We start from the raw sequence: 16,553 nt of genomic DNA, 5'->3' as shown, positions 1-16,553 counted from the left end.
ATATAGTACACTATCCAGGGAATTCAATATCTCCACTTAAAAATGGTGCATTATATGGTGAAAAGGAAGCAGACACAGGGTAAGTGACTTTAAGCAATGGAAAAACATACAGTTGTAATTTATTACCTCCGCTGGGGCGGTGGTGGTGATGTATCTTCTGACTTGTGTAAGGAACTCATATTTGCTGGTTTTGCTATGATAAAGGATTCACTTCCAACCCCAAGGATACATTTCCCACCCCACCACATCTAAAGCCTTAATTCTAGTCTTATCAAGATGGCTGTCTTTAGAAAATTGAGGATTTGACTGCATCAGGTGAATTCTCATAGTCATCATATTTGCCTGGTAAAATGGATGTGGACTGGAACAAGGTCTGACACCATCTGCCTTATTTTGAACAGGAGTATCAAATGGGAAGCACTGTTGGATGTTCAAGTTTGGCCTGTAAAAAGATAGAACCTTTGGATGTTTGGTGAGGAGTGTTTGATGTGGCTTTTCTGAAGTCACATAGTCACAGAAGGACTGAAATTCTTTGGAAAATCAGTTCGGGATGGACTGGTATCTCTTCCAGAGTGGTTACCTGCCTTATTTCCAGTGCCGTTTCATTGACCTCCTGGTCTCATTGGTCGTCTCTTGTACACTTATCTGGTTTTGAGTTTCAGGATCTCAAGGCTTGCACCTTGCATGGGGAAAATACATTTTCCAAAGCTTTTCCAGAGGCGGATATCTCCGGACAGGAAATCTTTTCGCCGAATCTTCACACTGGGGCTCTGGGATTGTTTCTGAGAGCACCTGATCCCAAAGTCTGGTTCATTTCGATCCGTGAAAACAAAACGGAAGCTGTGCATGTATTCAGATATGGAAGCCAATCGTACTCGGGAAAGGACTATATTGCTGTTTAGACACATCGTCATCAGTGCCATCCGTCCATCTTATCCTCTGACCTACACAACCTTAGCTGATGCAGTAGAAAGGCACCCAACAGTGTCGTTCTTGACATTTTTCCCTGTGATATAAATATCACACACAGCGTGAAAGTTAACTTTTTCATTCTTTTATTTACTTATGTAAGTGCATACTGCCGCCTGCTGTGTTGGAGATTATAAATACGCAATTGTACCCGAGAACGAGGAACAAAAAGCAATGTGAACACTGGCCAGCGGGGGGGTGGGAAGAGGGGAACGGTCGTTCCTGGTCACGGTACAAATCAATGGTGCCTAATGAGAAAAGTAGTTAATTTGTAAATTTAAGGTGAAACTTTGTATTTGCAAACTACCTCCAGACTATAAACAAATGGTGGAAGAAATCTCACTTGTGTGAGTACTGTAACTCCAACCAGGATAAAGCAGTTATCCAAACATGTAATTGTAGAAACGGAAGCCCCACTGCCGAGGCTGAGCGCTCCACAAAATTAGCCTTCAGGACTACTTTCAGCTCCCGTGTCTTTATCTGCAGCTCCAGAATAATACAATTATAGTTATTCTTTAGGTGATGGCTCTCGGGGGTGGTCTCCCACTCCCGCTCACCCCCCGCGCCGCCCCCACGTGCCTGTGAACAAAACACTCCTCCGCTCCCATTGTCCCTGTGCTCACGTCTTTGTCTCAGCAGCCCACCTTCACCACTGTTTTGATCTTTTAAGTTCTTCCAGCGAGACTGAATTAGGAAACCGGGAATTAGTCTTGTGAATCCGTGTCGTGTCGCGCTGCGTTACGGGGATCGTTGCGCCATTTTCTTTCTTTGTTCGCATGCTGCGAGAACTGGGGGTAGTGTAAAAGAGTATTTGAGACTCCAGAGGTTGTATCATGGCAACGAGTAATGCTTTCTAATGTTTCTAGACATCTTTTTATATCTGGTGTGAGGCTTGAGCATCTATTGTTATAAATAATATAAACATGTAGCTTTAGATTCCAGTTTTTGGTTGACAGGATACGAAGCCGATGTGGTCTCGAGTGGTTGTAGCCTGTCCACCTCAAGGTCGGACGTTTTGCGAGATGCTTTTCAGCTCACCATGAATGTTTATTTTTGTAATATAGTCACTTGTTTGGCCATATTTTTCTGACCTCTGTCATTAAGATGCCTTAGAGTGCTGGTGAAATTTAAACCCCTAAATCCTGGAGGTGCTACTAAGGGCGTTTTCACATTAGGTAACGTTTCCGAGAACACTTGAACCCAAAGGCTAGGTAATTTTTTAGAATCGGTGAGAACGCAATCGTTCTGTGTTCGGGATCTGTGCCCGTGTCCGTTTCAAGAAGTGGTCCCGGGCACAGTACATCGTACTCTGGCACGGTTTAAATCAGATATGGAAGCCAGTTTTACCTGAGAACGAAAGTAGATCGCCGTGTAGACATGATGTCATCACTGCTGTCCGTCTCTTCTGAAATCTTTGTCGTGTAGCATTGAACAATCCCACAACTATCGCTGATTGCTCAAGTAGGAAAGCATGCAAGAGCGTCGCTCTCTTCTCTTGTGTTTAATGGTGGCTCACAAACCAAAGCGCATACTGCCACCTGGTGTTTTGGAGAGTCTTAATGCTTAAGTGTGCCTGAGAACGGAGAACAAGAAGGCAAGGTAGTCTCTGGCCAGCGGGAGACTGGTAAGCGGGAGCAATAATTTCTGGGCATGGTACAAATCAATCTGCCCAAGTCACCAAACAGTGGATATACTGTTGACTCTAACACTAGTACTGGAAAAGAGCATTATTATCATGGAAGGTTGATTGTCGGCTTCGTGACTGCATTTGTGTTAAATCTAGTGTCCTTCAAATAGTTTTTTTTTTTCTTTCTGGAATGATACACCATGTATACCTGGTTATTACAGACAGCGTGGCCATTATCTTGATTTATCGGTGCGAAGTAAATGTTGTGTTTAAGTGCGCTTTCCATCTCTTTTATGCCTTTCTTTCAGCCCGTGGTTGGAATTTAGCTAAAATGACGGGGTTCCACCCGTATAATTCAATTGCTTTCAGCTTTATTGTGAATAAACATCTTCTCAGGGGTACAGTACAACAAAAGGCCTTTTTTTCCCCCCTTCCTGAAGATCACACACAAGCGCACTGGAGTTTGGATACCCTATAGCAGCCTGTCGGAGGACTGCAGTTAGCGTGTAGCCGAAAGTGTGATGTGTTGCCCCAAGAGACGTGAGCTGTGGACTAATTTCTTGCGTCACCGTTTCCTCGCTCTGCCTCCTGCTCTGCCCTTTTGGTGTGTGTGTGTGGGTGGGTGTGTGGGTGTGTGTGTGTGTGTGTGTGTGTGTGTGTGTTAGTGACCAATCAGGAAGGAAGCACTCGGTCACCGTGTGAATTAACACACAACCAACTACTTCCTCCGCTTGCTCCCAGATCTCACTTCCCGACCTTTCTCTCCTCTCTTTTTTTTCTCTTTGTCTTTCTCTTCATTTTTTTAAATCTTTTTCCTGCCACAAGCTTCCACTCCATATACATATATATTTGTTTTGTCTTTCTTTTCCTTTCTTTGTTGTCCCTCTCTGCAGTCTGCACATCGTCTCGTTTCGTCGTGTGAACAAGCTCTGAGACCGCGTAGCGTTTCCAGAATGTTCCGGACGGGTCGGGATGGAGTAGAGCTGAAATGATGAAGGGAAAGGAGGGAGCGTGGGGGCTCGAGATGAGTTTGTTGTGCTTGAAGAGCTGGATCTGGGCAGTGCTTTCGCTGTCTCTCTGCCAGCAGTCTCACACACACACACACACACACACAAACACACACAGAGGTGGGAGAGGGTTGGAAAAACAAAGAGAAGGAGAACCACACACAGGCACAAACAGAGATTTGGTCCTGCGTGCGGATTCCTTCTAATCTGCAGAGCCAGTGTTATTGAGAGTTCAGAGGAGAGTAAAGACAACATGTGTATTCTCATGAGCACACGAAAATCCTTTAACCATCGTGCTTGGTGTATGTACCTGGAAATGTAGGAGAAACGATGAATATTTATTAGTTAGAAAAACAACAAAAATAAAAATAAAAGCACACACACACACACTCCCTGTTCAAGTCAAACCGGGACTTTTAATTGTAGAAAATAACGGAACGCTGTTTGAGAGTAAAACGGACTTCTATTTCTCTACACTATAAAACCTATCCCAGGATTTCCGTCGTGCCTGGATACCACCAGGTTAGAAAGTTTTCGGAGTACTTCCTGCTTCATGTTTGAAACACTGGCCTCCCAGGAACTCCTTTAATGGCCCCTTAAAGTGGAAATGGCTTGGAGAGAGGCCAGACGAGTTCCTGTAACATGCAAGTGGTGTTGTGCAACGTGTGTACAGTTCCCAAAGACCGATTTGTCTCTTCTGCAAGTTGGCACCAAAAATCCCTCGATTTTCAATGATTTACAGAATCGGCTGCAGTGGCCTCCGAGCCAGATCATTCACAGATCGACGGCCTTCTTTTCAACAATCAGATGTTTTGCTCTGTCTGAGTCTTATCACAGCGCCATGCTCGAGGTCTTCAGTAGTTTGAGTTTTACAGATTCATGCACCAGAAATTTCTTGTCAAGTCCTGGTTTGACTCGAACGTCATTGTGCGGTTAATGTGGTTAACGTTTTGAAATGAACATGAAGCTCAGGATCTGCTTCCTCTTCTCATTTTCCCACCACCTGCGAGACTCTTAAGGCTTTTTTGGCAGGAGAACATTCATGATCAAAGAGAGTAAAGCAGACGAACCAGTTATTGGAAATCAAGTGTGTGTTTAATAACTCCAAGTGAACTTTCTCAGGCCTGCAATGAAAAAAGTTTTTTTTTTCTTTTTCCCTAATTCACTTCAATGCAGGTTTATTGATGCATCCAGATTGAGTTATGGAGCTGCCAGTGTGTGAGAATCTATCCCGTAAATTATTCAGATCATTCAGATAAGAGCAAGCAGACAGGGATTGATTTCCAGACGCACAATGTTTACAAGACCGTAGGACAAAAGGGATGGGCTTTTTGTACAGTGCGGGTGTTAAAGCCTAATTCGTTCATGGTTGCCTGACTTACTGTTAATGCTTTAACATCGGTCTGCATGTTGTTACTCCGGTAGGTAGATTTACCGGCCACTTTAATAGGAATACCTGTAGTTCCTGGACATTCAAGCCAATCGCGTTCACATCAAAGATCAGGATAGGGATCTCTGCAGCATGGCTTTGGGTGCCAGCTGGGCTGGAAATGTTTCTTGGGAGTTTCCTTTAGAATAATGCATAACAGTACTGTGATTAAAAATGGTTTGTTAATGATCGAGACAAGAACCTGATGCTATTGTGCAGAAAAGCATCTCGGACCAGAAAACACGCCGAACCTTGTGGAGAAGGGCTGAAGAGCATGTTAGGATGTGCCAAGGCAATCGGTAGCTCCTTAAAAACTTTTTCCTAAGTAAAATGTATTAAATGAAAGTCATACGTATGAATTAATACAGATTGTTTCTTTCAATATCTAATGAATTCCTTGTAAAATGCTTTCTTTTTCTCTTGGCATCTACACTGCGAAAAAACCCTTTCTCACCTCTTTCTGTGCAGGAGGTGAAGCTTTTTCTTTCCCTTTTTCTTGTCATTTTGGTTAAATAGGTCAGCAGCTGTTAGGAGAGAAACACAGCTCGAGAGAGTGAAGGAGAGAGAGGGAGAGAGTAGGAAGAAAACGACAAAAAAACAGCCAAGGAAAACAGTTTTCCCTCACAGCATGAGCCGCGTGGGGACGGTTGAGGCAGAACCCTCAGCTTTACCCAGATCACAACCTCCCTGTGCTTACTCTGGCCCCAAAGACATCATTTGATATTGTTAGCCCTATCAATAAGATGGAAAAAACCCCACAATAGCTCCTTGTTATCCTGGAGCATTTTTCTCGCGGTTAGATATTTTTCTTGGCTCTCGATTCCGGGAACGCTCGGGGAGGTTTGCAAACGCAGAGGTTGTTGCACTGGTTCGCGCGCTGCCAGTCAGAGAACAGCACCGAGGTTACATTAGCGGGGATTTTAACGAGTTGCGTAAATTTATTGAGAACGATCAATAAAAGCTGAAGTGGCAAAAACACAAGGAAAAACATGGCTGTTCGAGCCAACTCTCGCTTACGGATGATTTAGTTCGTACAATGTGTCCAGACGGCGGTCATTTTACCACTTTTCATAAAAAAAATAAAAAGAAATTGTGTTTACTTTTACAGGAGCAGAGACTTCAAAGCTGGTGTTACAATTCTCAGGGAAAGAAAGCTTTAAAAAATACAGTAAAATTCTGTTGCCATATTTTAAGAGAGTGATATATTAGTAAAAAATTTTTTTTATAATATATTAAAAAATCAACTGTTTTTTTTCATTCTGCTTAAAAGTTGCATATAATTTTTTCAGCTTTCTTTTTGTTTAATTATTTCTGTTAATTTATTTAAAAAATTATACGATTTTTTTACGCTCAATAAATCAACAAAAGAAATGATAATATATAATATATATCATAATATATATATAATATGTAATATATAATATATTTATAATAATATTAATATATTTAGTATTATTATGAATATATTATATATTAAATATTATATATCATTTTTATAATACTATTTTAGCAATATAAATAAATTACCAAAAGTAAACAAACTATTAAATTTATATTTATATTTAAATTTATATTTACAAATATTAAAAAAATATTTGTAATAAATAAAAGTACTTTTTGTATTTAATGTCTTCTTAAATTGTATTATTATTATTATTATTATTATTATCATTTGATCAAAGCAGTATTACCACAAATGGTGCAGTTTTTTATTTATGAATCCATTTTTTGTTATTTAAATATTTTTTGTCTTTTGTTTTTGTTAAAATAAAATCAGTCGGTGGTGATCCAATCTGTGATCCGTAAAATGTTTTAAAAATAATCAATTTTAATGTCAGGATCTGCGACTCAGTATCTCCCAGGCACTTTTACATTTTTTATTTTGTTTTGTCAACAAGACGAAATTCACCTAGATGTCGCACGTCCATGTTCGCCGACACACACACTTCTGAATCAGACGCCAAAGCCAATCTCATCAGCAAACACGTCTTTAGTCTGTGTCTAACGTACACGTGCGAAACTCTTTTACTTTCACCTTTTTACCCCTCACAAGCACGTGAGACGCGTCACCTCACTTCCCCGTTGTGAAGTGGTGAGCGCGCGAGTGAGGAAAGTGTGACTCACGACATTATACACGGTCACAAAAAAAAAAACGTCTCTCACCCAAGTAAGCGCTTACGTTTCCATCTAACCCTTCTGAAGTTAAAAAGCAAGTAAATCACGGAAAGCACAAAGCCCTGAAGAGCTACAGATGGTTACGAAGCACAATGGCACTGAATAGACTATTCATGAGTGTTAAACAAACATCTCGGTGGAGAAACCATCACCACATTAAACACTACAGCTTAATGTTAGCTGACTAAAGAAATGAGAACTAGCAGCGTCGTGGTGTAAAACTAAATGCTTATGTGTGTGTGTGTGTTTTGCAGGTCACCAAAGCCACGTGTCTCAGTGTCCACCTAACGAGTTTGAATGCCGGGGCACGGACGTGTGTATTCACCTGAGCAAGGTGTGTAACGGCATTTCAGACTGCATGGATGGACGCGACGAAGGCCATTACTGTCTGGGTAATCATTCTCTCTTTTCCATTCTTCCCCCAACACACACACATACACACACATCATTTTAACATCACACTTGTTTATTTCAAAATGACCCTGGGATTTGCGTGTCGTCTTCGCTCCTAATGAGCCGCCTGCGTTATCCCAGGCCGCTGCCCGGACCAGGTCCGAGACAGAGCTGACTACAATCAAATCCCCTTCACTAATAGGAGTCAGGGCTGGTACATCGAGTTCCTCAGAGATTTACTGCTCGTCAGCCCCCGGTCGCTGAAAACACTCCGGCCTTGACGGATAGAATAATAATATAACACCATCTCTTCAAGGCAGTGCTTTACATTGATCACTTCGCATCTACTTTCATTTACAAAAATATTACTTAAAGCATCCTGAACAGCTTCCATATTCATCATGATCAATAAGCGTCCGAGATTTAACATAGTGATAAATTACTGTAAAGAAGGTCATTGTTCGTTGTTTTGCATCGATGTGAAAAAAAATTGTAATCATAGTTTTTAATAAGGATCACTTAGAATTTTTCACTCCGTGATACGAGTAGTCATGGGTAGTGGCATGGCCAGGCCGCGGCTCATCAGGGAGGGACGGAGTGATCCACCGTGATCCCCAGCTTGCTGGCATGGGCCACATGGTAGAGTTATGACATTTGTTATTTTGGACCTCCATGGTTGCCGTAGGTTCCACAGTGTGTTTTATAAGCCTACACGTCCTTAGTCAGTTGTAGGCAGCCGTAGCGGCACTCGGTCACATAACAGCATGGCTTTATTTATAGAGTGCTGTATTAATCCCAAAGGGAAATTGTAAGAGTCAGTGAATCACCATGTCGTGAGGCAGCAATTTTATACTATGGCAAGGAGATTTAAGCGCCGGGATGGGATCAGTGAAAGTTATTGTTTAAGAGTAAAGCGTAAACTTATATATATATATATATATATATGCGTGTGTGTTATATATATTATTTGTATAGCGTTTTAACAATTGTCATTGTCGCAAAGCAGCTTTACACCATCAAAAGAATTATGGACGTTTGTATAAAATGTTTATGAATCAAAATGATAAGATTGTTCCTGATGAGCAAGGCGAAGGCGACAGTGGCAAGGAAAAAACTCCCTGAGATGGTGATGGGAAGAAACTTCGAGAGGAACCGGATTCAACAGGGAACCCATCCTCATTTGGGTGAAACTGATAGCAGTCTGCAGTCATACTGTGTGTTAGGAGACTGGACCATCGGTGTAACAGGAGAAGTTAATATAGAGTCCCGTCTTGAACTATCGAGTCCTCCACACTCCCATCAAGGCTACAATCACCGATCAGGGAGGGCGAAGGCTATCACGTGTTTCCTTCGAGAACGCCTTCATCCTGTTTGCTTATATACTGCAGGGAGCGGCGCAAAGCCAGTCAGTGGATAAGACTATCCGCTCCTTCTGCTTGTGTGACCTACGGCCACGATTGGCTAGCATCGCCATTCTTGTAAGACTGCTAGAATGTCACTTTTCCCCAACAGAGCTCGGCTCTCTCTACGCTCCCCGGCTGCACCAGGCTGAAGCATCATCATCATGATGATAGGGCAATGTCATTACTGTTACATGACAATACACTTTCCCTGATATACTGTTTAATTAAAGGCAATAAAATAAAGCATTATTAATCAATCAATCTGTTTTTTTTTGTAGTGTAACACTACTGTATATGTATAGGCGTACTACTGAAAGTTTCATACCGTACCGACATCTCACAATTATTTGCGTAACAAAAAACAAACAAACAGGCAAACTGTCATGGTACACGGTGTGTGTGTGTGTGTGTGTGAGAGACTTTTTTTTTGTTTCTTTTTTCTTGTTTGAATAAAGATTCACGACTTGACCAGCATTAAAACTTTTTTCCTGGGTTGTACTGACATTGAAGTCATTTCAGTACCACTTTCTTTGATAAGTATAAATAATTAAATAAATAAAAATCTGTCGGCTTATAAATCGTGACATGAATATTAAAGACGGAAAGTTGAAGATGATGAGCAGTCATATATAGATGTATATAATGGTAGTGTAGACCATTTGAAAAACACCATGTCCTCATTCTGTTCGAAGTTTGCACCCACGCCATGTGTGTTCTCTCCTGCTCGAAGCTCATGTTTGCGTCCAAAGTCCTGCGCTATTCTGGTCCAGCCACCCACCTCCTGGATCGCTGTGCTCTGCCAATTTAACAAGCGATGCACAGAAATGTAAAGCAAATATTTAAAAATGACTGCAAGAGGGCCCGACTTTTACTCCGAGTACTACATGTAATTTGCACTAGAACAGATGTTGCTGTCCCAAGATTTGTTCCAGCTTGATGAATTACAGATGTTTATTCCTCGCCAGCACGTTACTGTATATTGTGTTCCAGTGCGACCCAAATGTTTTCTGGCGTATTCCATTATAGAAACGTTTACGCATGAGGGATTCTATCCTGTATCTTCAATGCCATTAAAGGCCGGTAGACAGATGCATCCAGCGTGTGACACATACACGTTGTTGTTCATCCTCTATCTAATAGGCTTTTGACCTTTGTGGTAAACAGGATCAGCATTAAGACCTTACTGTGCAAAAAAAAAAAAAAAAAAACTCGCCTGTACATGTTTAAAAGGCTTCTTTCCTCTTGGCTCGTTTTTTGTACATCTGGATTGACGGGAAAGCTGGCGGTTTTGCAATTGTAGCTAGGGTTATGCAACATGCTTGCACTCGGGTCTCACTCGTCGTCTCTCAGGTGTGAGTAATCACGAGCCAGCTGCTGACAGCGGGAGCACAGAAGGCTGGAATATTATCGCAGTGCAATAAATCTGACCTCCAGTAAACTTTAATTTTCCTGAGCTGTTTTACACGAGTGGCGTTCAAGTCAAACCGGGACTTTTGATTTGATGAGTTCGACTGTATCTTTTCAAATGGCTCGCTTACACACTGTTGGGAGCAGCGTAACACAGGCAGAGGACGCTCTTTTCCTATGCGTTAGCATGATTAATGCGAGAGCGCTAAGTGCCTTCCGTCCTCCCCCCCCTGCGAGGGGTCGGCCAATCAGAACTCGTTAAATGCTGGTACTGTATAAGTAAATCAGTTTAGCAGGGGGTGCTCGTCCTATCACTAGTGCTTGTCTAGTACGCCACAGGCATGATTTGTCTGCCTGCTATCCATCTAAAACCCTGGCCTCCCAGGAACTCCTTTAATGGTCCAAACATGTGGCAATGGTTCGGAGTGAGATCAGGAGTATACAGTGGATGTGGCTATAAGTCCCAGACGATTTCCTGTAATGTGCAGATGGTGTATGTGAATGATCGTGTGTACTGTTCCCACAGACAGATGTGTGTGTGCTCCTAATCCAAATGCAATGCAAAGCAATATATTCTTGTATGTGTATATGCTAACATATGTTTAATTGGACTCATAATGCTTTTGTGGGGGGTGAGTGCATAAGATTAAAAAAAATGTCGTTAAATATCAAGTGCTGTAATAAGAGGTGATCAACTAAACAACAGGGCTAGCTACCTGTTGCCAACCTAGCTGGCTACATATAACCATGCTAACCGAATATAACCACGCCTAAGTATTAGTGTTCCCATTGCAAGGCAGACATTTGGGCAATCCGTACTTATAAAAAATTCTACAGACATGAATACATCCTTTAATGCTTTCACAAGCCCAGGTTAACTAACGCTATGCTAGGATTTATAGCCGTGTCTACTCCTCAAGGCTGAATGACTTGTTTGAGTGTCTCCCTGACGTTGCATCATGTGTGTATGTGCATGTATTTCCTCGCGCGAGTTTAGCCGCTAGTGGTATTTGTTTACTCACTCTTAGCGCGCCTTTACTCAGCTGAAACAGCACACAAACAAAGGCGAACGCGCGCGCCGCCTTATTAGTGATTAGCGCCCGAAAGTGGAGCTCAATAGCAATACGGGGTTCTTCTAATTTATCCGAGAGCAGCTCACAGCTCTGGCAACAGGATATCAATCTGGGCAACGGCTCGTGCAATCTGTATGATTGTAAAGCCCAATATTTGTACAGCAGTGATTGATGAGTCTGCTTATGCTTAGTACGGGTTTTTTCCCCCTCTCTCTGAGAACAAGAATAATGGCACGTTTATTGACTTGGCAGCCGCCTCTGAAACGGACTCGGTACTTGTTAGGGGGGGGTTGTTGTGCTTATTCTTTTTTTTTTTAGTATTATTTTACCTTTATACTGCCTTGTATAAGTATTTACCCCCTTGGCTGTTGCAACAGTTTAGTGGAGTTACAAAGGCTAAATCTCGGGCACTGGCGGGATCAAAGAAAGGTTTTTCGCCTGTCTTGCAGGAGGACTGGGTTCAATTCCCACCCGATGCCCCACCACTGGATGCAGTGCTGGTACCAAGCCTGGATAAAAGGAGAGGGTTGCGTCAGGAAGCGCATCCGGTGTAGAAACCGAGAGTTGTTTGCGTCTCGGTTGGTCCGCTGTGGCGACCCCTCAACAAGAGCAGCCAAAAGACCAACAACAACAAAGACTATGTTCACTATGTGTATATTTTTATGGCTGTCTGAACGCACAAATCGGATCAGATTCAGATCACTTTTCTGTATGGTCCTAGATCAGATAAATATCGATTATGCTCTCATGAGACACGATTGAACAGCTCGGCATTCATGTGATGTGTGGGGATTTCATAGCGATGCATGCAAAAGCTGCTAAAACAAGGCACCCAGTTTCTACCTTCTTTTGGACCTCGACAAACACGGCTGAAAAACTGCTCGCCATCCTCTAGAGCATGTTTTTTTTTTTTTTTTTTTTTTTTTTCGTATCGATGCGCACACTTGTGCACTTTAGTCACTTGTTTTTACGGACGTGAAGCATCTCGAAATAAAAGTCTGCCCAAAATCTGACCAAAACAAAAAAAAAAAATTGGTTTCAGTTCCGTGCAAGTTCAATTCATGGAAACTTGTCCTGGCCTCTACTACACTATTATTAGTAGGTTTTTTTCGCATTTCAACTGATTTTTAATTTCCCCATCTCAAACACTTCCCTTTACCGAATATTTATGCACTGTACGTCTCTGTGTTTGTCGACATGGTTTTGTATCAGAACTGCTAGCTGTCTTATACCGCGTTACACTTGTATCTGCGCACGTCCTAATAGTTTCTCTTTCGTTCATCGAGCGATACACGCACACCGCGTGCACAGACACGCAGACAGAAATGTCAGCTATGGGAAATGTCAAAGCGTAATACGCACACTCGCTGTTGAGTCGAGTACCGCGCCGAAAGTGCTCCTCACACAAGCAGACTTGATTGCGGATTTAAGGGTTTAATGCGAGAGCTTGAACAGATAATCACGATTCAAGCCCTAGTTTGTAGCAAACCAGACGATCAGCCCACAGAGCCGCTTTCCGACGATTAATGATGGCTGTTCTTCGGTTCTGTAGAGTTTTGAAATTTTTTAGAAGATTTTCAGGAAGTAGTTTCCAAGTGTTCACCTCTTTAATCATGGAATACCCAGGAGAGCCGAGGATATTGGTGTTAATCAATAGAATTGATAATGTGTTAAAAAAAAAAAATCAATAGCCTTACATTATGTGCGTTTAGGGGCTCACAGAAAATGCTGATTGAGCATGGGGTAGGATCTGATTCTTGGATACGTTTTGTCAATCCGTTAGCAATTCCTTGGCAGCGTGCGATGACTACAGTGAGACGAAATGCCGAGGACGGAATCCTGAACCTCGAACCTGGGAAGAGCCCTCCACGGTAAATGTGTTTAGCATCCCGCGGCACGGAAGGCAGCTGTGCGAGCTTGTCCGATGCTCCTCCGTTCCGAACAAATGACACGCCACGCTTCTTACAGCTTGTACGCGGGGACGCGTCCGAGGGCGAGGAGGAAAGCCGATGGGACAGGCTGGGATTTGGAAAGGGAGTCGAGGAATCGATTCGCTACGGGCTTGTAGTGTTTGGCGACATATTCTCCTCGCTTCACACAAAAGAGCTATTGTAGCTCTAAGTGCCATGGGCTTTGTATGATGAGGACCACTATTGTCCCTGTGTGTGGGTGTAAGTGCGAGATGGAGGAAGACACTCGAGAATTTTTTTTTTTCCCCCTCCACCCTGAGTCTGTAAGCTGTAATTGATTTAGTGCTGATACTTTCGCATTGACTTGTCACTTTATCTTTCTGCCACTGTCTACTCATTCTGGTTCGCTTTGTGTAAATAGACAGAGTTTAGGGTGATGACGTCGGGACAACCGACATGTCAACTTGGATTTTTGACTGGCAAACATTCCGTTACTGATAACTAACGGTCTCTGTGAGGGTCATGCTTCAACACAGTGCTGAGCTTTTGAAGAACCACTTTCACGATACGAGTCCTGGAATACGGCCGTGCCATCAGGGAAGGGAAACTCCACAGATGTGATGATCTGCTCATTCGGTACATTCAGGTCATCAGCTGACTTCATTTCATTGCCACATAACGAGTCTAGACCCGACCAATTGTGAAACAACAGCAGATCATAACACTACTTCCAGAGGCGTGTACAGTGGCCCCTGTGCATGCACTTCCCTTCTTACCCTGATGCACCCATCACTCTGAAATAGGATCAACCTAAATTCATCAGACCACATGGCCTTTTTTCCATTGCTTAAAGTCTAGTTCTTATGCACCCTATCAAATTCAGGGCTTTTCTCTGATTATTCTTACTAACTTGTGCCCACACAGCTGTCTGGTCCCGATCACATTGTGTGAGTGTGGAAATCTTGAAAACTTTCACTATTAAATATAGTTGTGGGTTTTTCTTTTTTTCCCCATACCACTTCCCCAAACGTCGTTTCCTCAAGTGAGCTCGATTCATGATTTTTTTTTTTCTAAACACGTTTCTTCCACAAAGTTGACAGCAGGCTACGGTAGGTGATGACTTTGATTCATCCCCTTCTGGGTAGTAATGCCCAGGGTAGCGGATGCTCTCGGACCACTAAACATCTCTTCTTTAACCCACAGATGAGTTTAAAAACATTTTTCATATTCGAATAATAGTGAACTTTTAATGAGAACTGTGGCAGATTTGTGGGTAAAAATATGCAGCAAGTGTTGGAACTAAAGCCCCATTATGAGCATTTCTCAAAGTGGACAGTACTCCACCTGTAATCTTTTTGACTATTGGCAATTTGTCCCCAACTCTCTCTCTCTCTCTCTCTCTCTCTCTCTCTCTCTCTCTCTCTCTGGGGGAGGAACGAGCCTCAGTAGGAGTGTGCCGTGGGTGGTCGGTTCAGAAATATTTTCAAGCATTCGCTACTGAATTGGTTCCAGGGTTGTGGGTGTAATACAGGAGAACAGATGAACCTGAGCGTTTGATACGATGCCGGATAAAATCTTAATTCCCCAGTTGACAGGTTCACTTCAAAGTGGGGAAAAGACGCCAGCACGTATTTATAAATCATCTCGTATTCCATCTACTGATGAGAGATTCTCTTTGTTTACTATTAGATAGATGCTGATCTATGAGCTTTTTTTTTTTTTTTTTACCTGGGATGCATGATATGAGGGGAAGAGAAAAAAAAAGTCAGACATCTCTTCCGCACGTTTATCTTGATCTTTTGTCATCGTCCGCAATTTCTCTTGCATAGGACGAATTTTGTAGCATTATTACTCATAGTTTCTCCTGTTTTGTGTAACAGAGCTCGTGCAAAACTGCACCAGTATGGGCTGTCAGGAGCACTGCGCTATCACCCCCTCTGGACCCAAGTGTTACTGCAGGAGCGGCTTTGAAGTCGGAGAGGATGGGAAGACGTGCAGAGGTGAGCCAGATGTTCCTTTAATAGTTTATTTATTTTACGTTTAACTAGTGGAAAATCATGATGTAGATAATATCTATCTATGAATACATAAAAACTGTTTTGGGTTCATAATTCGGTTGCTTAATTTCAGTAATGCCAGTAAGTTCAGTAATGCACTGCGTACTGCCAGTTTTAATTTGTGGTTGATTATATAATATATGCATAGTGCAGGGGGTGCTGTTCAACTCGCGGTATGTTCTCTTTGACAGATTTTAACGAGTGTGCAGTGTACGGTACATGCAGTCAAACCTGCACCAATACAGATGGCTCCTACACCTGCAGCTGCGTAGAGGGCTACCTGCCTCAGCCAGACAACCGTTCATGCAAGGCCAAAAATGGTACGTGCACTTCTTTAACTCCACACAATTTCTGTACGTATTATATGTTGATCCGTGATCATGAATTGCATTCACTGTATGTCTACGTTGATCGGATGACCATAAACCACCCATTTCTTAAATCCAGACCCGGTGGACCGCCCCCCGTACCTCCTCATCGCCAACTCGCAGAACATCCAAGCCACGTCTCTGAACGGTGCCAACCCCATCTCTGTAAGCACACGCAAGACCACAGCCATGGACTTCATCTACACCGAGGAAACAGTGTGCTGGATCCACGTAGGTGACGCGCCAAGCGGCACCATGCTCAAGTGCGCCAAGTTCCCTAATGCCAAGGGCTTCACCGAAGAGAGAACTATTAACATCTCCCTGAGCCTGCATCGTAAGTACTTAACGTAGTATTTATATTTATCATACTTTCATTGAAATACTTTATTTGAAAACTGCAACTCTTTTTTTAAATGAGTCAAACTGGGACTTTTGATTGTGAAGAATTCAGTAAAAACTCCCTTTATTTTTCTATATAATCTTCTGATACACTAATGTAAATATCAAAGCATTTCAAAGCATGAATAGCATCAAGCGAGAAGGATTTCTCAGTACACCGGGGCCATGATCAGCCCGCCTGCTTCACATCTAAAAACGCTGGCCTCCCAGGAACTCCTTTAATGGTCCAAACAGACGGAACGTTTTGGAGTAAGGTCAGGACTTTTTACAGCGGACATGGCCACAACTCCCACCCGAGAACCTGTAATGTGCAAGTAGTGTTTTTGAATAATTGTG

The 16,553-nt window shown here is 42.5% G+C and overlaps 1 protein-coding gene across 1 annotated transcript in view; it reads left to right on the top strand.

Moving 5' to 3' along the window:
* Positions 1-16,553, top strand: part of lrp1ab (low density lipoprotein receptor-related protein 1Ab) — a 122,351-nt gene that overhangs the window by 35,575 nt on the left and 70,223 nt on the right. Inside the window, exons 3-6 of the mRNA XM_053482666.1 lie at positions 7,462-7,599; positions 15,274-15,393; positions 15,642-15,770; positions 15,898-16,152. Of these exons, the coding sequence (XP_053338641.1) occupies positions 7,462-7,599; positions 15,274-15,393; positions 15,642-15,770; positions 15,898-16,152 (642 nt within the window). The remainder of the gene's footprint in view (positions 1-7,461; positions 7,600-15,273; positions 15,394-15,641; positions 15,771-15,897; positions 16,153-16,553) is intronic.

Source organism: Clarias gariepinus, chromosome 22 (genome assembly GCF_024256425.1).
Source record: "Clarias gariepinus isolate MV-2021 ecotype Netherlands chromosome 22, CGAR_prim_01v2, whole genome shotgun sequence".
Taxonomy (NCBI): Eukaryota; Metazoa; Chordata; class Actinopteri; order Siluriformes; family Clariidae; genus Clarias; species Clarias gariepinus.
The sequence above is the reverse complement of the archived record's forward strand: the minus strand, read 5'-3'. Positions and strand labels throughout refer to the sequence as shown.